The sequence below is a fragment of the Oxyura jamaicensis genome, chromosome 15, assembly GCF_011077185.1.
Source record: "Oxyura jamaicensis isolate SHBP4307 breed ruddy duck chromosome 15, BPBGC_Ojam_1.0, whole genome shotgun sequence".
Lineage (NCBI taxonomy): Eukaryota > Metazoa > Chordata > Aves > Anseriformes > Anatidae > Oxyura > Oxyura jamaicensis.
The window spans coordinates 10,744,901-10,767,033 of record NC_048907.1 but is presented as its reverse complement, the minus strand read 5'-3'; the positions used below and the strand labels follow the sequence as shown (position 1 = coordinate 10,767,033).

The following is a 22,133-nucleotide window of genomic DNA, read 5'->3' as shown; positions in this document are numbered from 1 at the left end:
TACAGCATGGCTTGAGGCTGCTGAAGATGGGTCAGAGAAAGGAGACAGCTCTGAGTTAAAATGCTTCATCTTCAAAAAACCAGCAGGCATCTGGGTTGGAGAAGGACTTACTTCAGCAGCTTGTCAAAGTTTGGAATTTATGAAATTAATTAGTTGAGAATAAAGCATCTTTTATTAATGTTTGACTATCTGTGTTCATGTATAACTTAGAACAGCTGATGCATGCCCAGTTTCCCTTTCTAAAGCAAAAACTCTAAATAAGCTTATAAATAGTGAATAGTAAATAAATAAGGGATTATTTGGTTATTTCAGAACATGATTCAGTGTTCTAAGCAGTGCTGTGCAATATGCAGTCACTTCTGGGTTGTTTATGTACTTTTCACTCTTTAATGAAGGCCCTTGGTTTTCATTAATATGATTTATTTAGAATGTCTTTATGGCTATAGTCAAATATCACCTATTAAAATGCCACCAGTCTTTGTCAGACACGCATAACCTTTTTCTACTTAGTATTTTCAGCCTATATCCTTAGCAGGGAAAATTATTAATCCCTTATGAATGCAACTGAAATGATACATGAAGTCAGCAGAAATCCTTCCATCCAGTGAGCCAGCAGGGCATGCTTATAAGCCAGCAAACTGCAGTGCTTTGCAAAATACTGTGGATTCAAAAGCATAGTGAGTTATGTCTACAAGGTTTACAAAGCTAGGATTAAGACTAGCTAACGTCTACTGCTGAGGGTATGTAGAGCAGGTTATCTGGCATATTCTCTGGGTCTCCAAACACATTTTAGATATATACTGATGGCCTTATAGAATATGTTGGGTGGCTTTTGTTTAGTGAATCGCACAGTTATCCTTAGGTTTTTAATTTTCTAAATAGAGCTGTACTCAATTTAAATTTCTTGGCAAGCATACTGTTCTGTTTATTTTCTGTGATTTGAGCTCTTGCTGATTAACTTTTCCTTGTTCAGAACAAGTTGATTTAATTTATGCACATGTGAACTGATAAATGGTGGGAAGATGGAGATACTGATGTGTTTGGTCACTTGACATGGATACCTGTACTAAGTGTAGAATCAGTCTTGCCTTCCTTCCAGCTGTGGTGCATGAAATGTTCATTGGTGGGTGTTGTCTTTTTTTTTCATTATAGCATTTGCTGTTCAGGATGGGTATCTTTGTTTTCCACCCAGATGGCTAGATTGCTACGTTTGGTCTTCGTGACTTGCTGTCATTCCCTGTAAGCAAGATTTATTCATTTGGCTCTGTCTGTGGCGTGTTGTTGCTGCACTTGCCTGGTATTTGTGGCTCAGGGCAGTACTCTTCCTCGATCCTGAGCCCGTGTGTCAGATGCAGCGAGCCAGCCCTCTGGGAGGCTGGAAGCAGAGTCTGGCACGTGGGCTTTCGGTGTGGCAGATACGTCTTGATTTGTGCTCCCTTTGTAAGGTCTGAAAAAGACCCTTTCTCATCTCTCTTAAATGAGTTGCTCACACATTGGTATGGAACAATTCAGGTACAATTACTTCATCCACCATCAAAATCCTCTTGACTTGGTGGTGCCCAACTGCCCTGTAATTCAGGGTGTAATTCAGTCTGACTGCAAGGATACGGTCAGGCTTGGTGAAATGGAAGCAGGTCTTGCTACAGCCGTGCAACCAAGGGCATGTTAGTGGAAGCTCAGAAAGTTGATTGTGTTGTTGGAGCAGCACTACTGAACTGAAAGATGTGCCTTCTCTCTTTCTCATTCACTGCGCGCAGCTCAGTAGGCCTTTTTTGGCATGGGTTACAGCACAGTAACGTATATAGAAGAAATACCACTAAGGTGCAACCTAGGCGTGTTACTATTGCTTATGAGCGTTCGCTTGTGTAAGATTGAATGCTGGGCTTGTGTTTAGGTTTCCGTGCTTTCTGTTCTCTCTCCTGTCTGTAAGTACCAGGACAAGATACACATCTAATGAGTTCTTAGCAGCAGAAAGGTAGGCTAGGCAAACCAAGCAAAAAGCCAAAGAATGACATTGTGTTCTTTGGGAAGTCTTTAAAAAAATAAAAACCTTTATGCTGTAGTATGTGGGGAGAGCTGCTATTTGTCAAATGATTTATCCGGGGAACTAAAGCAGTGGTAACACGCTGGAATTAAAGATTGAAATGTTTCTCGCACATATGGATTCTGTCTTCTCTCCTTTTTTCCTGCTCTCCCCCTGCTCCTTCCCTTCCATGCTTTTTTGTTTTGTTTCTCCCCTCTGTGGTTAGACTTCTGCCTTTTGTAATGCTCCTAGCTGTCCACCTCTTCTTGGTGTGCCTCTGGCTCCCAGCATCGCTTTTGGATCTCCTTTCTGCCAAACATGCTCTCTCTTCCATGCCTATGTTAGCTGTTGATAGCTATGCTGCTCACAGATGGAACACATGGAGCTGTGCAATATTACAGATTTCTGTCAGACTGTTTTTGAAGACGCCTGCATTTTTTAAGAATATCATTACAAGCGATGGCTTAGTCCGAATCACCAAGCCTGTCTCACTGGTTCAGTGGTACCTTTCTGGAGGTATTTTTGTCCTGCTGGGGACTCCAGGAAGGCATTAAAAGGCACCATTCTCTTTTTTTTAAAAGGCAAATCCGAAAGCTAAAAATCAAAAATCAAATGAGAATGAGTCCTGGGGGCAGGCACGCTGTTTATGGCAGGGTGTTCATCGCAGGCTGTGGGCTTGCTGCCGAGTTTGTGCTGACTGAATCTGTCTGACTGGTTAGAGGGTGGGATGACTTTATTTTCGGATTGCTCGTGAAGAGTTGGAAGAAAAATGAAACAACTTCATTTGAACTCTGAGAGAGACAGCTGTGTGTATAGCTGATAGAGCTGCTAATGCTTTCCAGAGCGGGCTGGTCCTCGGTGATGCACTTACGGGAGCTGCGCTGTAAGAATCGGTGTCCTTCTGCCAACGTGTTAGTGGTGGAGGTGGCTCTTCGGGAGGCAGTTCCCTTTAGAGAAAGGCAAGAAGGCAAGGCTGGGTACCTGGCTGCTGCTTATGCTGCCAAAACAGGTGAAAACGGTTCATTCTGTGTGATCCTAAATAACAAAGGAGACTGACAGAGGAGGCTTGTTTGCATCAAAGCAAGGCAGTCGCTGCTGCCAGCATGTACACAGGGAATTATGCACTTTGAAAAGCTCTGGCCAGGGTATGAGCAAGCTGGCTAGGAGTTTGCTAACACACTGTATGCTATTTGCAGCCTCAGCTTTGCAGGGTTGCTCTGGAAAATTAAAGATTCCCTTTCCTGGCATAAAACCACAACAAAGAGGGAGAGTGAAATGCAGCTGGCCTATCCTGGGTTGGAACAGCAATGCTGCAACTTGTCTGTCTAACTGTAGGAAAGTGCAGCATTCAGAACCTGAATCTAGTTTTCTGGCTGATGCTAGGTAATAGCAAGTCCTTAATTTCATCTTGTATGAGGTCTTGTTGTTATCTGTATGCTTAATTGAGAAATGGCTCTGAAAAGCCCTCTGAGAACCTGTTTGAGAGAAGTGACTTAGATCTCTAGCTCTAGCTGTGTCTTGTCTTAATCTTTCTCGTATTTGAATTCCATTGAGAAGTGCCAAATGCATGCACAACAGAAAGAATAATAAAAAATACGTAATGTAAATTTTGGGTGGTTGGCAAAGCATTTGAATTGTAAAATCCCATTTAATCCAGAAGTGCTGACTGTATACTCAGTGCCAATAGGAGTGGCCACAGAAAGACGCTTGTTTCCACAAAACATGTAGATTGCTTTGCCACAGCTGATGTAAAGTGGGGAGGGGCAACAAAACCCACATTTAACTTTATATATATATAAAAAAAGAGCTATTTTAGTTTTAAGAAGATGTTTCATCTGGGCATGTGACTTCCACCTCAGATTAAATGACCTTCCCTTTCTGGGACTCATGCTCATCACGCAGGAATAGCAGTCCTTTAGGGTTCTTATTTTGCCCCTGAGTGTACACAGTTGTTTACCATGAATTTTCTTGATGGCAGAGCCTGGAAGAACAGTGCTCGTTTCTTCTCTTAGTTCCCTTCAGTTACTTGTTCCTGCTGTTATGCAGCCATCTCCGTAAGGGTGATGCAAGAGCTTGGGGGAGCTATGGTGTAGATAGTGAAGGCTGGGGAACGAGACAGACAGCGATGTGATGCCTTGGTGACAGGTTTCCCAGCTGAGTTCACACAGTGCTCTGGTTTGGAACCTGACCTTATCTGAAGTGCTGCTGGCACGGCTGAGAAGGGGATTCCTGATGGCTCACCAGTGTGGGGAGAGAGATGTCCCTGAGGCAGAACCATTGCTGACCAGGAAACCTGTTCTGAGCTGCGTCCTTGGCTGACAACGATCCCTTTACTGCATTTAAGTATGATTTTTCTGGGGCTGGGATGGAGGAAGTCTTTCACAAGCTTTAAATTATTTGCTTTTAGACTGGAAAACCTTCAGAGGGGTGTAACAGTGAAGTACGAGTACTTGTGTGCAGAGACATGAGCACCTCTCCATTATCAGGTTCCTGATTAAAGAGGACCATGTTGCTTAAAAGGTTAGAACTCTTAAGTTTTAAGCAGTGAAGGAAATTCTAGCATATAAGTTTTTCTTCATTGCGCTGCTTACTCTTGCTTTCCAAAAATTAAACCAAAATACGTATCTTGCAGATCCTCAGCTTCCTGTAGTGGCACTAGTTAAGCCTTTACCTGTGAGTCTGAAGGGTTCCCTTTGAGCTTTCCCTTACTCCTTTAGGCACTTGACTATGATCAGATCACCCCTTGACCTTCTCTTTGAGGTGAACAGCTCGGACCTTAGGGCTGGATGCGAGATGTTTCTGATCTCAGAGCTGTTGTGTGCAGATCTCTTTGTATGGCTGTGCTGCCAGCGGTGTTCTGAAGCCATCGCAGCATATCCGCGTCCTTCCAAGCTGTGCGTGCAAGGCCCAAACAGAGTTCTTTCAGCAATGGCCATGCAAATGCCAAAGAGAGGTGAGGAAATGTTCTTCCTCAGTGTTTTCCCTGTCTAATATCCAGGATTTCTGGTGTTGTTTTTTTTGGCCTTTCTGTTAAACAGGGAGCTCCGTGCTCACAAGATGTGCACTGGGAGTCTCCTCAGCTTTGCTTCAGGAATGCTCTTTTTCCTCCCCAATGTTTTGCTATTTTTCCTTCTCTGTCTACAATTTAGTGCTAGTTTAACACCGACTTAGTAAGTCTACCTGCCGTATTCCCAGTCTGTGCCAAGACTGTCCATGTACAAGTAAGGGCGTAAGCTGAGTCCTAAGAAATGCACAGAGAATGCCTGAAGTAAACAGACTACTGAAAAAAAGCCGTCAGTGAACTCTCTCGGGCAGTTGAAATAACACAGTGACTGCATCACACTTGGGAAAATCTGCCTTTCTGCTGGAATCTCTTCCATTGGGAAGATTTACGGCAGATGGAGCGGCCGCGGGCTTTGTTGGCTTGTTTTTGTCTTTTGGTGTTCACATGGAGTTGTAGTCATCAGAGACCTCCCGCAGAGTTTTTCCTGCTGTCACGTTTTTAGTCTCTGGGGATACATAATATTGAGAGCCGGGCCTATGCTGGGAGCCACTCACAGGTTTCCTGCTATGTTTTGGTTCGAGAATGGCTTTTGGTGTGGGGCTGGAAGGGAGAGGGGCAAGGTACAGAGGGAAACAGGATTGGTTTAACGTGGATAATCTCGTGGGGAGTTGTTTGGACTGAAGCACTCCTGCTGTCTTGATGCCAAACAAACCTGCTTTTTGGTGCCTGATACTGGGAGACGTTGGCAAGCACGTTCCTGTGAGATGGGTGATGAGGTTTATTGTCGATCGCTTTTGTATTCCCTAGAATGAGAAATAATTTAGTTTAGAAGCCACTTCCTTGGAATTCAGCCTTAAAAAAAAATCATCAGTGGCCAATTTGTTCTTTCTATCTCCCTCAAGTTTATGGAAGCTTTTTTTTGTTTCTTGTGTTGTAGCCATGTGTTTTGCCACAAAAGCATTCTTGTTGCATAGTTCAGACCTACGGGCAAAATTGTGGGTGGATGAGGAGATTAGTTAAATTTAACACTGATCTGATATGGCAGCTAGGACACCAAAATAATGTTCCAGTCTTGGATGTAATTTGAAGAATGCAGCGATGGTTTACATCTGCCTTGATGTTCAAAATGCAATTCTCTAAGGTTCTTCTGTAGCAGTGCAAGTAGGCGTGCATGTGTTAGCCGAAAACTGACGGGCTGGTCTAGCAGATCTTGCTTTAACACAGTAGTGATGTGTTTAGGTGCCTGGGGTAAAGTCTGGGACACACAAACTGCCTAAAGAAACTTTCTGCTGTACTCTGCTAAACTGACGGTTCTTTCTTTTGTTTTAGATGAAGGACCTAGCTTGTACTTCTGACTCCTATGTGCATGTAAGTCGATATCTAGTAATACATGCATCAGTTTAATTTATGAGCAAAACTCTGTGGGGTCAAGGAGAAATGAGAGCTGAATGCCTGTCTTGCAGAAAGGAATGTACAAATGAGTCATCCCCCACCACCGTTAATGCCAGCATTGTAGAGGCAGCAGGTGGAGATGGAGGAAAAAGCTTGCTGGAAAATTGTAATCCGTGATGTAACCTCATCCTGCTAAAAATCTCCCTAATTTAGCCTTGCTTAGTTCATCTGAAAGACTCCAGAGAGGAAACAAGTCAGATCTGTTCTGGGTTTGGTCAAAGATTAGACACACAAATTTCTGTTGTGCTTTTGGAAGGTGTATTGACTAAAAAGCTGCAGACCTAAATTACTGCAAATGGTAGTGCACTCTCTGTACCAAATCTCGGTGAGAAGCAGTCATTTCCTCTTCATTTAGTATGCTTTCCTGGTGGACAAACTTTCCAGATAAACACGCTGTTGACAGCTAGGAGAAATAAAGCTACCCCTAATATATGTTCCGAGTGTTTTTTTCTTTATCATGCTCGTATTAAATGTAGGACTTACGCTTCAGTTTTACTACATGATCTTGCCAAACTGCTGAGGCAAAAGCGCTTGTGACTAAGGGATTGACTGACAGACTGTGATACTCTCATCCAATTCTGGGTTTTACTACCTGGGCTCTGAGGCCTGGACCCCCCAGCTTTAATGCTTTCTTGAAATGCCACAGGCTGGATGTAATTCCCTACAGAATTGGTAGCAAGAGTTGGTTGCGTCCCAGGATGCGATTTAGTCTGTGCAAGATCTGAATTGTTCTCTGAAGTTCCAATTCTTTATTGAATGGAGACAGGAGAGGAAGAATTAAATTGTTGTGCATTTAGGTACCTGACTAAGCTGTCTGAAGATGGGTGATGTGAGTTTGAAGCTATTATATACCTCTTGCTACCTGGAAGATATGTGTCCTCACTCTTCCCTCCCAGGAACTCTTTGGGTCAGCAGGTTGCTCTGTCAAAGTGCAGTTGTATCATCCTTTGGCAGTACAAAAGCTACCAGTGATTGCTTGGTTCTGAAAATTGGTGGGCATGCTTGATTTGTTGAGCATTACCTTTATTCTGTAGTGGCTCTGATTAACATATAATATTTAAGTACATATCATATCGCTTCTGTTGAGGCTGACTGGGATGCCATGTCTTGACACCTTTGGTTAACACCCAGTCGATCTGAAAGGCAGGGCAAAGCAATACAGAGCCCTGAGAGACGCCTCACTTGTCAAAGTGACAAATTGCCCTTTCTGATTCAAAGGACCAGCTTGCATGGCAGAGCTAAGTAGCTACTGGAGAAAGGGGAGGAGAGCATGGGAAAAATACCCTATTTGTTTAGGCCTTCCCCAGTGTTTTTTGTTGTTTGCTGCCCTGAGTTTGAAGGTCTTTGTTTTCCTTAGTCTAAAACAACTTCTCAGCAGGTTGAGAGGAGCAAGGCCTCTGGGACTCTGCCTCTCCCACTTTTCGTTCTTATAAACTGTTTACAATCTCCCTCAGTTTTCTAGCTTTGTATGGAAAAGTTCAGTGGGTCAGCTTTCCCTTTAGCTTCATCCATCATTCCAGTCAATTAGAAATAGTTGAGGGCCAATTGCCCGGTCTTCCATTAACTGAGACACTTCAGATTGTTTAAAATAGCATAAAAGCCCTCTTTGTTGACCGTTGGGCAGGCACTGTGGATTTCCCTGTTGATGGGCAGTTACCGCGTGGCTGAACAGAACCCCAGTGTCTCTGGCAGTATTTGAGGGATGACTATTACTGCTACAGGCCTTGTCTGCGTTTTGATTCCTTCTCCTTCACCTCCGCCTCTCGCTTTCCCTGAAAGGTGCGATGCCTTCAGATGGTGAATTACCATGCCTGCTTGCAAAAAAAAAAAAAGCTGCTTTGTGGCTTTTCAAAAATTCTGTAGTAAAGGGTGTTGGTTTTTTTTTTCCAGTTGCTGTAAAGTCCCTTTTTAACCTTGGTGCTTTAAAAGCTCTTGGCATTATTTGTTAGTTGCTTGTCGTGTGTGTTTCTAAAGGACAAAGGAAGTGTGTAAGTGTTCAGGAAACAGCTAGGGCATTGTGGTGTGCGGCTGAGTTCATTCTGGTACCCCATGCCAGGACAGCCTGCTTTCATTTAGGGCTAACATTTTCCTTATGTTCACAACTGCCCAGCCTCAGGGTAGGGCTTGTGTGAGAGCTCAACAGAGCGCTGGAAGCTTGTCGTAGGTTAATGTGTTTGGGTTGACACTGAAGTGAACTGATATGTATAAAAAGATTTCATTTTGTTTCCCATTATATTTAACCAGAGAAGTAGGCTTACTGAGAGGAGATCGGTTTATCTGTAGCAATGTAGATATTTACATATTCCCATCTTGAAATCCTTGTCCATCTTGCAAACCCTTTCTGATGCCATACGCTGCTTTGGTTTCAGTATGGCCTAGTCCATGTACTCCTTGTTGTTCTGGAGTCATTTTGCCCGAGTGATGTGTTATCGTTTGCTCCCAGCTGTACAGCAGTATTTCCCCTGATTGTGAAGGGTCTGGATAGCTGTGACTGAGCAGCTGTGCTTGGGACTGATGGCCTGGACCTTGCTGTGACTTTTGGAACTGGAGGAAAACAGATTGTGGCAGCCCTTGAATATAAGGAGGTGCCCTGTCATAGTAGTGCTAGCATGTGAGGGCTTACCTCTTTGTCTGCTCATCCCTTTTTGATTGTGCTTCTGGAAAAGTCCTCTCTGTGGCTGCCTCCCAGATGATAGAGGCTCAGTGGTGTACATGTGCTAGTGAGCTTGGATTTCAGCTCTTGTGCTACTGAGAAGCACAAAAAGCTCTCTGGACAAATCCAGAGCAGAGAGTGCAGCAGGGATTCTGGGGCTTGGATAAGAGAAAAGGGAGCTTGACAGGTCGGGAATGTGATGATGATCAGATTTGAGAGTCATCAGCTGCTGGGGAGCTGAATCTTATAATGGAGAAAGGTCTGTCACAAACGCACCAAGCAAGCTCCACCAGTGACTTTCTTGCTCTTTGATGTGCTTCTGGAATACCAATCTGATGTATCTTCTCAAACGAGGAACATACAGGCTTGTTGGACTGATGTGTTTCTAGAGACTTGCTTTTTCTTCCTTCTCCTTTCTCCTCCACATGCCTTCAGCAAATAACAGCCTGAGGACACGTCTGAGCTAGAAGTGCAGACTCAAGTTGGAAGGAGACCAGTGGGGCAGAACATCAACCCGAGACTTGATTCTGACAAAATTGATGTTTGTTTGCTTTGTATTTGTGAATTATCTCATGGTTTGCAGAAATTGAAGCCTTAATAAGTAATTTAAAAAAAGTATGAGAAGGGGAGGAGAGAGAATCCCTATTTGCTGTAATTAGCGCTCTTGTTCAATGCCATTAATTATACCCAGCCTTCTAATGTTCTTCACAGGAGTTGATACACTTGAGCTTTGTGCTGGGATCAAGTGAGGACAAGTATGTCCACTGATGTAGAATCCAGCCTTTGTGCTTTGCAAAACCCTTCAAATTTGGTATCTAGCAGTAGCCTGGAGTAAGCAGTAGCCTGAATAGCCTGCATTGCAGTCTGCTGAACAAAGGATGTGTCTGGGAGAAAGATGATTCGATGTACATGTTTTCCGTGTTTTTGAAGAGGGACTGTTTTAGTGGAAGTAATAATCTCCTACAATTCTATATTATTGCCAGACTGTTTTAAATTGTTTCATAGGCAGAGAATAAAGAACTTTGTTTACTGTTTTAAAGTAGGATGTCTGATCCTCCTAGGGGAGGTTATTCTTTTATTAAGAAAGATATAAAATAGCTGCTTTGATGGAAATATAACTCTAGGAATTGAGATGGTGATGATTATAGAAGCTGTAGCGTTCTAATGCAAAATAAGCCCTAGGAGGTATGTGCCCTAAATGGCAAATCACTCTGTTTTTTAGCAAAACAGGAATTACTATTATTTTGATTCTTGCTTATTTTACAAGGTCTTTAGCTATTTCATCTGCACTTAACTTTTACATGCTGGGGATAAATTGATTGTTGCTGTTGTTTTGCTTTTTAAATAGCTTGGCATTTTTAAAGCATGCTGGAGATGGTAGCACAGATCACCAGCGTAGGATTCATTTGGTACTCAAAAGAGGCAGATAGAAAAGCTGTGACTACTGATATCCTATGCACTAGCTGAATTAGGATCTGTTCTTATAACCTGGTGTTGTCCTGTGATCTTCCTGTAAGGAGCCAAAGATCATTATTTCAAGGGGACCTCACAGCTAATGCATATTAATTTTTGGGAGGTAGCAACTTGACGTTTGTTTATTGCAAGAGATCTCCTGCAGCCATTTTGCAGGGGCAGTGGGATCCCTCAGGGCCCTGAGGATACTGATAGGCCTTAGTGGCCCTGACCAACTTAGGTGGGCTTCCACCCACGTTCCCAGCCCAGAGGCCTGGGCCCTGGGCCCTCAGTCCTGTGGCTGGCCATGAACCCAGCTGACCTAGACCCTGACCTACAGACTGCCTTCCTGGCCTGACCTCGTGCCTGCCTTGTCACTATGGACTTGCCTGGTTATCACTGGACCGAATCCTAACCCTGTCCTGCAGATTTACTCCCCAGCTAGGCCTCAAGCCTCCACCATCAACATGATAGTACCTCTTGGCCGGGCCTGGCTGCCATCTCCAGGTCTGTCCTGCTCACCTCACTCAGGTGCTGTGCAAGGCCTCTGCCCTGTCATCCACAGGGTCCCCCCTCATCTCCCACATCCCTCAGGGAGCTGCTGGCCCTTACTGTTCTCTAATCTCTGTCATTCTGCTTTTCTGCTTAACTGTTTCAAAGGGAACATCCCCAGAGGAGGAGGGAGCCAACGTGCAGGAACTGTCAAGATTCCTGACAGTCCCCTCATTGAAGGGGACTGGAGAGAAGCTCCCTTCAGATTTAGTTTTCCCAGATGCTCAGCCGGGAGCATAGTTGTTGCTGTGGCATGGCAGATCCCTCTTGTGCTGGGGGACCCCATCTTGTTTGACAAGGGTGATAGACCAGAGGGACTTGGCCACTGTGGTAGGGAAAGAGGAGTTGCCATCTTGCTTTTTGCTTGGAAAGCTGTTCCAAACTGGAATTACCTACCTTTAGCAGGCAGGGAATTACCAATAGGGTTATTCATTAGGAGTGTCATATTCCAGCTCTATCTGGTAACTTGTGTTTAAGTTTGAATAATTAGGCTCAACTGCCAAATGTTTGGAATCTGAGATGCTGAGATGTATTTAGCAAGAGCGTCCTAGATACTGCCTTAGAAGCCGAGCACAGAGGAAGGTGGTTGAAAGGGGTGATGTGTCCCAGTTTCTGCAATTTGCGATGACCTAAAATCCATAATGATGGAAACTAAAAACAGATAACAAAATCTTCGCATCTGTTCTCTGTTAATGCTAGCTTGTGACAACTACAAGTTAGCAATGTGGAGAAAATACTGGTTTGGGAGATCAAAGAACCACCTCCTTAAACTGATTCAGGGAAGAATAAATTGGATGATATTCTGTCCTCTTTCCTCACGGCATTCCTCAGTAGCTCATGCAGTAAGAAGGAAAATACAAGAAACTGCGGTCTGGTTAGTTGTCTGTGTTGGGATATTCACCTTGAACTTTGTAAGCTTTTATTCTGTCTGATGCTCAGAACAGTCTAGTGCTAACAATTCTTTCTCCTGCAGATCTGTACGGTATCTGTACCTGAATCTTCATTTTAGGAGCAGCCACATGATAAAAACTAGCTTGGTGTTCATTTGAAGTCAATATGCTCTGGTTTGCAATTTGCTCATGTTTAAGTGTCCAGCTTTAAAGGTCTGCTTTGCCTACAGGCAGTCTGAATACAAAGGGATGCTATTTTTTTCATAAAGTAAAAGTTTTACAAAAACACAAAGAGCAAAGTACTTCGTTCCACCTTCCATCTCCTCAGATTTATTATTGCAAAGCAGAGTTTGCCTCTGAAGAATCCAGATAAGGAAGAAACATGAATTCATGCAGTCATCTCGAGGTGCAGGTAGAAATGAGCAAGGTGGGTGAGATGTGTCTATGCACGTACATGTGTGAGAGGAGCGATCAAGTTGCACCTTGAATCAGTTTTGGCATTTGATGCCACAGAGATGACAAGGAGGTTTACAGGGACGAGATGTAATGGAATAAATCTGTTTGTGTAACTAGTGTCTTTGATGTTGGCCAGACTGCTTGTGTGAAGATGCGAGGAAGTTCTGAGTCTTCACTGTGTTGCAATATTGTGTGAATTCTTCTGTTTAAAGGGAAGCTCTGCTGCGGAGTGGGGAACACTGAATTGCAGTTGGGATTTATTATCTTTGAGGAAAAACATGAAGGGATTCATGTATTTGTCCCAGGAGCTAGTTTCCCTCCTGAAGTTTTAGGCAAAAGACTCCATCTGACGTCTGAACTGTACCATAAAAGATTCAGTGCATCCTGAGTTATCGGTTGTAACGATCAAGTACTGCAGACCGAAAGGGGTGATTTTCATTAGGATTTCAAAAGCCTTATTCTGTTGATAAATTCTGTAGCCTGAGTTATTTTGTGATTTCAGTAAAAATGAGAACAGTGCCTGCTTATATCACCTCTGATGGTCTAGCACGTGCTACCTTTGAAGGCTGTCCTTGTTGCATTTTGGCTGAGATGATTGCCGAAGGCTTATTGTCATGGTGTTGGTTAATATTAGTACTTACCTGAAAATGAAAGCAGCTGCCTCACTAGAACCCACATTCCAGAATGTCAGAATACACTGACAATAAATGAGACTGAACAAGGGCATCTTGGCTTGTTTCAAAGGAAATTATAGATCGCACAGGAATTAAATGACATGTTTTCCCTGTGGAGCTTAATGAGACCTCAGTACCCTGTTCGTGCTCACTGGTAAAAAGTCACTTGGAAGGATAATGTCCTTCAGAGCTTACACTAAACCACAGCACAGCAAAGGGTGCAATCCTAAAGTTCATCATCAGGATGAAATACAACTTTTCTAAATAAAATTTTGTAAAATAAAATTGTGTAGCTCATGGTGATGAGGCTTCTCACAAGTTCAGAGTATTTAAACCTTGAGGTGATAAGATTCGATTCCCACATGGCAACAGTTTCATCCCAATCATTTTGTTTTCCTGTGATGTGAAAACATATACTGAATTTGCCTGTGGTGGTTTTTTTTAGAAAAAGTGTATTAACTTTGCAAGTTAAGGCCCTGTGCCATTCTTCTCCATTAAAAGGGAAAAAAAAAAAGTGTGTGTGTATATATGTTCCTTAATAAAGGCTCCTCTTTGTATGCCTGTTTGACAAGATGAGCAAAGCTTTCTTTGGCTTTGAGGCTTGTGTAGCCTGATAACTTCAGGAATTATAATGAAATGAACAGTCTGCCATTTCATTTCACACAGTTGAGGATTCATAATGCTGGAGAAAAGTCTTACTTCTCAGTATGTAAGCCAGGTCTTTACTTGCCACTTGCTGTGAAACTTCTAAAATACGTTCATATACCAAAGGGGAGCTTCTCTGATTTCTGTGCTGAGACACACAATTGCATAAGAAAAAGGAAAGTGCAGACATTTGTGCTGGCGAGAAGCAGAAACATTCTCTTTGGGCAGTATTCCTGCGAGAACTGGCCTTTGATCTAGTTTTGTTCTGTTTAGTGTTTCTGTGTCTTGTCTATCTGTTACAAGTTTTAAACGAGCTTGCAGCCGGTTAGATCTTACCCCCTTGGCAAAGGGAAGATGTCAGAAGGGGGGCATTGCACGTAACGCAGCTGTTAATCTCTAGCTGTCCCTCTTAGATTATCATTGCTTTGGACAGTTTGAGACAGGTGTCAGTTTAATGGCAGGTATTGATGCTTTATAGCCTTCTGTAGTCTGCAACTGAGTGGATTTTATTAAATGGAAATAAGCTTTTAACGATGTGCAAGACAAACTGCTTGGAAACCCAGCGGTCCTGTTTGCTGCAGAACAGAAGGAATGTTTTTGTGGACAGAAATTCCACTCCTCCTAGACTGGGCATCGAAGAGGAAGCTTAAGGCATGCTTTAATATAAGGCAGTAGTCTGTTAGTCTGTAATAGGTTGCCTATAAATATGAAGTTCATTGTAGCTGCTTCACATGATTTCCATTTACTGAGCTGAGCGCAGTCATACCAGCACAGTTACAGCTTGCTTTTTTGAGGCAATAAATTATTCTTTCTCTGAATCTCTATTTGCAAGTTGTTGGGTAGAATGTGTTATTCAGTTGAAAAAGCTGAAATCAATAAAATATTTATACCATGATGGTAGAAGTGAAAAATTCATTTTTTCTTTTTATTTTTTGCCTGTTTCTTTAGGAACAAAGCCCCAGTAACCAGACATCAATTGCAATGATGCAAGAACCTCAGGAAATGGTGGAAGAAACAGTTACTGTGGAGGAAGACCCAGGCACTCCTACTTCCCATGTGTCAATTGTCACTTCTGAAGATGGAACCACAAGGAGAACTGAAACCAAGGTGAGAGGTTAATAACCAATGAAGAAAATGGGAAACCACCACCTAATCACAAAATAAAAATAGCAGGGAGTAGCACGAGCGATGAGAATCGTGCTATTTTGATCCTCAGTGATTTTTGAGTACGTTCCCTTTGCCAGCAAAGCTGAGTTAAAGCTGTTTTTCAGTTTTGTCTCTATGTCCAGATTGCTCCCAATCAGTTGTGCTGATGTAGGTGTTCACGGAGCTGCAAACTGAGCAGCAAAAATTATCTGGGTTTACCAAACAGAAACACTGGCACCCATCCCCAGACTGCTCTTTTAAGGTTCACTTTATTTTATTGACGCGATTCACAGAATTGCCCTGCAAACATGTACAGTGATGTGAGAATTAGATGAGATGGAAGGGCTTGGAATAAAGGACTTTTGCAGCTGAGGAGAATGTGCTTGGAAGCATGTCTTCAAATTAGTTACAATCTGTAACAACAATACGGGATTATGCTTTTGTCCTTTAGAACAAGAAGCATCCTATTTAAATGAATCCACAACATTTACATTCTGCAGCAATACAGGGAATGGGATTTTGCTCCTGATGAGTAGGGTATGTTCTCAAGCGACCTGTACCTCAGGTTCCGCTGGATTACAGACGCTGCATCGCCTCTTTTCCTGATGTCTTTTTGCTCCCTTTTCTAGGTTTTGTGTATGATAATTTTGCAGTCTCTGAAGAGCAGGTGCTGCATGTTTGTGGTTGTCTTACATGCTGTTGGGTACAGTTTTTGGAACAGTAATATGACTTGACGTTTGGGTCTTGGGTTGAGCTGACATCTTCATTAGGTTTTAGTCTTATGAAAGATCAAGGGTGATTCCTTTTTTAAAAAACTTATAAACAGCACTGATTTAAAAAAAGGCTGTCCAGCTGCTTTCTATGACAGAAGGAGTTAAACAGAGGTTGTTGCCTATATCAGTGTTTATTTTTACTGACATTCCAGAATTGCAGTCCTCTAAGGTTTGCAGAGGACATTGGAGTCGCAGGTTCGAGTGAAGGAGCATTGGTTTCCTGAGATCAGAGGGCCTGCATGCATTGGTATGAACTGAGAATCTGCTTTAAAATTTGTTAGTTAAAAGATAGATTTAACTGGCCTATTTTCTCCTTCTTAGAAAGAATAGAAAAAATAAAACTTTTTTTAAAAAATAAAAAGCAACAAAACCCCTGTTTTGATTAGTTCTTCAAATAATCTGCTGTATTTCAGTTGTGACTTACTTGACAGAAACGCCGTTTTGTTTTTTTTCTAGTGGCAACAACTGTTTACAGGAAGGAAGTGATAAAATTACAGTGGTGATGGACACCTTTTTATATGGACTAACAGTAGCGCATATTTTTAGGACAAAGTGCAGCTATGCAAAGGAATAAAATGATAGCTATGGCTATAAAAATAGAGTAGAGGCCATGTAGAAGTCCCTAGATAACGGAACCACATGGAATGAAATAGTTTGTCTGAAATAGTCACGCCGCTGATAAATCTGCATGTTTGTCGTAACAGACAAGGTGTGTTTCTCTCCTTTGTGGAATAGCTGTTGTTTTACCATCTTCCCACAGAAAAGGGCAGTGGCAGCTCCAAAAAAGGCACTATGTCTGCATGTGGGGAAAAACTAAAAAGAACAGCTCTACAACTGCTGTTCCATTTCAAAGGGCAATGTTTTCCTCTGTTACTCTAGTCCATTCCAGGCACTGAAACGCATTAAGAACAGGGGGACGGTGCACAGTTGTGACACTCTCTGGTTTTATGTTGCTTCAAATAATTCCACTGATTTCTACTTACATACTACCTGGAGGTGTTTCCTAGTATTTCCTTGGTCTGTTTAGCAACTCTTTAATAAATAAAGAAAAATCCAGCTGTTGAGAAAGTGGCTGGCATAGCCCGAACTGTTGAAAGAAACACTGGGTCTTTGCTGAGGTTGTTGCTGTCTCTGAGTGGTTTTGTTTTGACTTTTCCTTATTGTGATAATATGGTGTAAATTTAACAGCACTTAGAGATGAATCCAAGGTCAGATTTTTTTTTTATTATTATTATTATTTTGTTGTTTGTTTGTTTTTTCTTTAATCGCATTGGTTTCAATTTGTGTTTTTGTTTTTGGTAGTGAATGTGAAAATGAAAACTGTTACCATTGGAATTCCATAGCATTGGTTAAGTGTCCTGCAGTTAATTAGCATTGACTTCCTATCACTTCTAATAGGTATCATCATGGCGCTTTTATAGGTCATACTATTACACGTGAGTGCCTTACAGAGAAAATGAAGATTCCTCGTACCTTTTGTGTGGTGGCAAAATTCTGACCTTGTTGCTCAGATGAGGACAGCGAAGGAGAGTTGCTGTGGGATGTGAGATGCAAACGTATCCCCTGGGCATGCAGCGTGCTGCAGGAGCACCGGTCCTCCTCTTGACTAATGGCTACAGATGGGGCTGTAGTTGGGGTGTATGACTTGATCAGTACTGTCCCGGTGCTCTGCTGCAAGCGCATGAGTACTTGAGCAATTTTAATCTCCCTGGGCCAGTGCTTCCTGTCTGTAAACAAGCACACAGATCAGTACATACCCTACTAACTGTTGGTTGGGACCTACAGAATTTGACTGCCTAGAAACTGGCTATCTCAGATAAATAGCCACTCTATTGCAACAATAAAACACTACTTCAAGGCAAAAATGTCAGCTCTATTAGTTTAAAACCTGCCTGGTAGAACAAGCCAATGCAATTCTGCCTTTTAAGATTTATTTAAGGATTGTTCATTTGTATGGCTGGATACATAATGGCTTTGGGTAACGAGCGCCACGAGTTGCAGCGTGTCTACTGGCAGGAGAAGGGCTGGCAGTTGTGGTAGTGCTGGTGCCAGGGGACTGTCCCCATGTCCTGGATGTGGGGGGTTTGCTGGCTTTGCACGTGGTTTGCACGTCTGAAAGGGGTGTGCTGCTGCCTGGAGAGAGTGGGAATTGTATTGGCAGTGGACTCGTTTTAATGAGTTCTTTGGTGATGCTCTCGCTAGTAGGTTCTTTTAAAACTGCTGTTTGGTGTCTCTCTGCCTGTTCCCTCCCAGATTAAAAAAAAAAAAAAAAAAAAGCATAGCCAACAAACAACAAAAGCAAGGCTAGATTTATGGTGTTTCCTTTTTTCATCTTTTTTTATCTGTGTAAAGGAACAGCATTTTCTGTGGAATCCTAACATCTATTTACAGTAACAATCTAACCTGTTACTTAATAAGGGTAATAGTTAAATTTGGGTTAGTCACACTGTGTTTGTTCAATGTTAGGAGGTTAAGTTTATGTTCAGCTTTTTTTTTTTTTTTTTTGAGCAATCAGTTAAAGCAAGTTAGCACAACATCCAAATAAAGGTTTTTACACTCCACACTGTTGCATTTGCTCTGGGCTTCCTTGGAGAAGGCTTTAGAACCTCTGTTACCTCCATAACCAGACGGTTCTTCTGGACAGTGCCAGTCACGTTTTCCAACCCCACTTGTCTTAAAAAGCAAGACAAGTTGCTTCCTCGGTCAAAGTAACACAGGTCATGTTTTATAAGAGATGAAGAGACCAGAGGTATACTTTCTTGTTACGTAGCTTTTGTGGGGATTCGTCAACACTCTGTGTATTTTTGGACACATCAAAAGAAAAGTGTTTGTTTTTGCTGTGTTGTACAACTCGCTAGCTTGCTGGAGAGTGATGTCTACGAAATTATTGCACTGGAACTGGAGCATAGCAAAAGCTATAAAAACGGATGCTCCTGTATGCTGCTGTTCCTTGTTTTCTTTTATAAATCTCTCCCTCTCCCCCTTTCCTTTCCCTTCCTCCCTCCCCCTCCCCTCCAAACCCTTATGTATAGAGGTTATTCTTGCCAATAATACATTAAGTAAACAACCTCAACGCAGAAGCATTGACAGTTTGGTGTGCTTTTCCCCCACATCTCTGATGATGCCTGCAGCAGTGAAGCAGGAAGAAGGCATAATAGAATTTAATATTTGACATATTTTAAATAGAGAACATCTGCCTTCTCAAAAATGAGATATCTGAGTAATTTTCCCCAAACTGTTATTATCTTAGTACTGTGCTGGCTAAGTCCCTACATAACATTCCCTGCACAAAAAAATTATCAGATAATGCTTCATTTCAGCTCTATAATCTCTGGAAGCCGAATACCTATCGTGCTAAACCAGTGAAAGTCACCTTGGAGACAGGACTACCACTTTTCAACAGTAGGCTGGAATGCTGCCATGTGTCAAAGGGAACCTGTTTGTAAGTGAAGAGAATGGAATAAAGCAAACTAGATTTCTGAGTATTTATGTTAATGCTTGCTTTTTTCTTTCTTTAGGCGACTTTTATTTTTGTCTCCGTTGAAATGCTGAAAGATTTGAGAGATCTAGGTCACTTTTCTTCATCGAAAGTGACGTTTTATGATGACAAAGTGTGAAATCAATCTGTATACAAAGCTCTTTTATTTCCAGTCCATCCATTTGCTTTGTGCTCTCTAATACTCGTGAAGTCCAGGTCTCTCCCTGCAGTGATTCCTGCTGCTCTCCCTTCCAAGCAGCAGTGACTGGAAAGTGCTTGTGGCTTCAACTCCTCAGTTGCGTTGGTGCCAGTTACCCCGGGATGCAGTTCTTTGAAACTTTGCAGAAAATTCAGGGGGAATTAGATAATGGAGCAGGAATGGATTTCAGCTGAAGTCGAGGGCCCTTTGAAAATGTGAAACATTAAGCTTAAAATTGAAGGGGAGAAATTTGAGCTGTTGTTTTGAAAACCTATGGGGTGAGTTCTTACATAGCATTTAATAGAAAGGTAATAGCTTCAGCCTGCTTGAGCTGATTAATTTTTACAGTCCATAGTTCAAAAATAGAAATGTCAGAATGCTTTTATCCTTGCACATTCTTTCTCATCTGTTTTTGTTTTATGACATAGTCTCAACAAAATTTTTAGCCCTGTCAGCTTTTATTAAGTATTTTATTAAGTATTTAGTTCATCAAAAAAAAAAAAAAAAGGAAAAGAAAAAAATGTGGGAGACAAAGCAAAACTGAAAAGCAAAAGCTCTCAGTAACAAGATGGAAGGCAGGAATTAGGAGTAATTATTAAGTTGACAGCATCTGCCCATGACAGTACACTTCTATTGAAATCTCAGTACTCTTTCTCCACTGTCTGAGCACTGTGCACTTTGACGAACCTACTTGTACCAGCTGGACGCGCATCCAGTAAGTCCAGTCACTGTTTTCCCATCACTTGAAGAAAAATAGAAGGATAAAGGACAGAAAAATACCAAAGCTGCTTCAAATGTGTGAATATTTCCTTTGTGTTTTGTTGGCAAATGGCTTTCCGGAGATGGAACTAATGACTAAAGTTATCGTGGAGCTTGTAGGGTGATTACCTAATGGGATAATTGCAGCGTGGGGTTGGAGGGGAGCAATGGCAAGGTCAGGAAACCTGCAGTGTGGTTATGTTCCTGTCTGGGGGCAGGTGCGTGTGTTGAAAGCACCCACGTGTGTCCCTTCAGAGGACAGATGATTGCTTTAGGATTTTGGCTCCACAGGGCCTGAATAAGTTGGTATGTTGGAACTTCTTTTTTTTTCTGTGGCTGAAACCTTAATACAATTTACAGGAAATACACAACTCCAAATGTATTTCAAGCATATTCAAATAACCTCTTCCTAGAGAAGCAGTCTGAAGCTCTTGTCTGGTAATCTGTGGGATTGTGGCAGTGAAACAATTGAGCACCCTTTGATTTGTAATCAGGCTAAAAACCTCTTTAAATGGATTTTCTTTAGATAAACAGAGGAAGTCAAATTGCAGTATCTCTGAGTAGCTTGTATCTCTAAATTGTTCATTAGAACGTATCTGCGGTGCAGAGTTCATGCTAATAAATCTTCGTGGAGATTGGGCGCATCTGCGGGATCAGGTGTCTCGCAGATAAGACCCTGCTGGGACTCCCGTTTGGAACAGCTTCGTTTTCTCTGGCTAATGCATCAGTATTAGGAAACCACAAAAATGTTGGGAGAGAAGATTACTGTGCTGTCAGCTATTCAAGAGTGCCTCTGTCCTTTTAAGAAATATAAATGAAACATTCCCTTGAGCTGAGTTTCCTGAAATAAAGGTTTATTGTTTTTTTGTTTGTTTGTTTGTTTTGCTTGGAAGCCTAATAAATGGACCTTCCTCTGTGTGCTGGCTAATTGCTTCCAAAAAGCTTCCCTCTATTGTCCTGTAGGCAACGTCTGTTTATCAGATGATAAATCTTCTGTTTCGATGCCTGCCCCTGACAAATGAGGTGTAGTGCAAACACTCCCCTCTCAAAGTAGGCAGGCTTGGTTTGATCCCCCCACTGTAACACCTGTAGCATTATTGAATGCTTTGATGCTATGAGAAACGTGCACTTTAATGCTTGGGTGAAATGTTCCTTTTTATGTGTCTGACAAGGGGTTTTTGGTTTTGCTGATTCTTTCTGCTCAGGGGCAGCATTCAGCAAATGGTAGAGGTGAAGCTGTGCTAATGGTGTAAACTCGTTCTCCCCCGTGTCGGCTGATGCTGTGTCTTTTTGACTAGCACAGACATGGAAAACTTGGCGATGCTCAAAGAGAGGAAAAGAAGCAAAATGGGAAAAGAAATGCAACTGAATCTCCTGTATTCTGTATTGGTGGTAGAAATCTCTACTCTGTAGAGCACCAGAGCATGGTGAAGAACTCCCAGTTGCCATTAAATCTATCAGTTAAGTCACACATTGTGTAGGAACTGTTTGCCAGGAAGTCCTGATTTTCTACTTTGTCGTCTTTTGTGTACGTGTACTGAATTCTTGTAGTCAGTTGTCCTTCCCATGGCGTTTCTGTGCTGTTTTACCCCATTCTGTTTGACATTAACAGTGATCTCCACAAAATTAAACAGGCAAAAATGCCCAAGTGTCCAAAGTGGCAGGAGAAATGGTGGCTGATGACATGCAGTAGTGGTAGCTCCTCTGCAAAGCCCCTGTCCGAGGATCTTGCAGGTCAAAGCTTATTCCTTCATTTGTGCTGTTGCTGCAACCATACCGTAGTAAATTAGGTGTCTTGCATTGTCTGATCTAGAAAATGTTGTGAAAAGTTGCCTGACAAACTATACATGTACTGCACCACCTGTCTTGCAAAGAGGAACTCGGAATTAGATTTAGGATATCTGGCTTCTGCTGAATAGTGCTGAAAGAAAGAGCTTTGTGAGGATACGCGAGCCCTCTTCTTGGCATCGAGTGAGC

The 22,133-nt window shown here is 42.3% G+C and overlaps 1 protein-coding gene across 18 annotated transcripts in view; it reads left to right on the top strand.

The window, feature by feature from the left end:
- Positions 1-22,133, top strand: part of ARVCF (ARVCF delta catenin family member) — a 271,699-nt gene that overhangs the window by 164,894 nt on the left and 84,672 nt on the right. For 10 of the 18 annotated variants that reach the window (XM_035340262.1, XM_035340267.1, XM_035340264.1 and 7 more), the window contains 2 exons: positions 6,357-6,395; positions 14,750-14,908. In XM_035340262.1, the coding sequence (XP_035196153.1) occupies positions 6,357-6,395; positions 14,750-14,908 (198 nt within the window). The remainder of the gene's footprint in view (positions 1-6,356; positions 6,396-14,749; positions 14,909-22,133) is intronic. The other 8 variants (XM_035340269.1, XM_035340270.1, XM_035340276.1 and 5 more) reach the window with 1 other exon arrangement.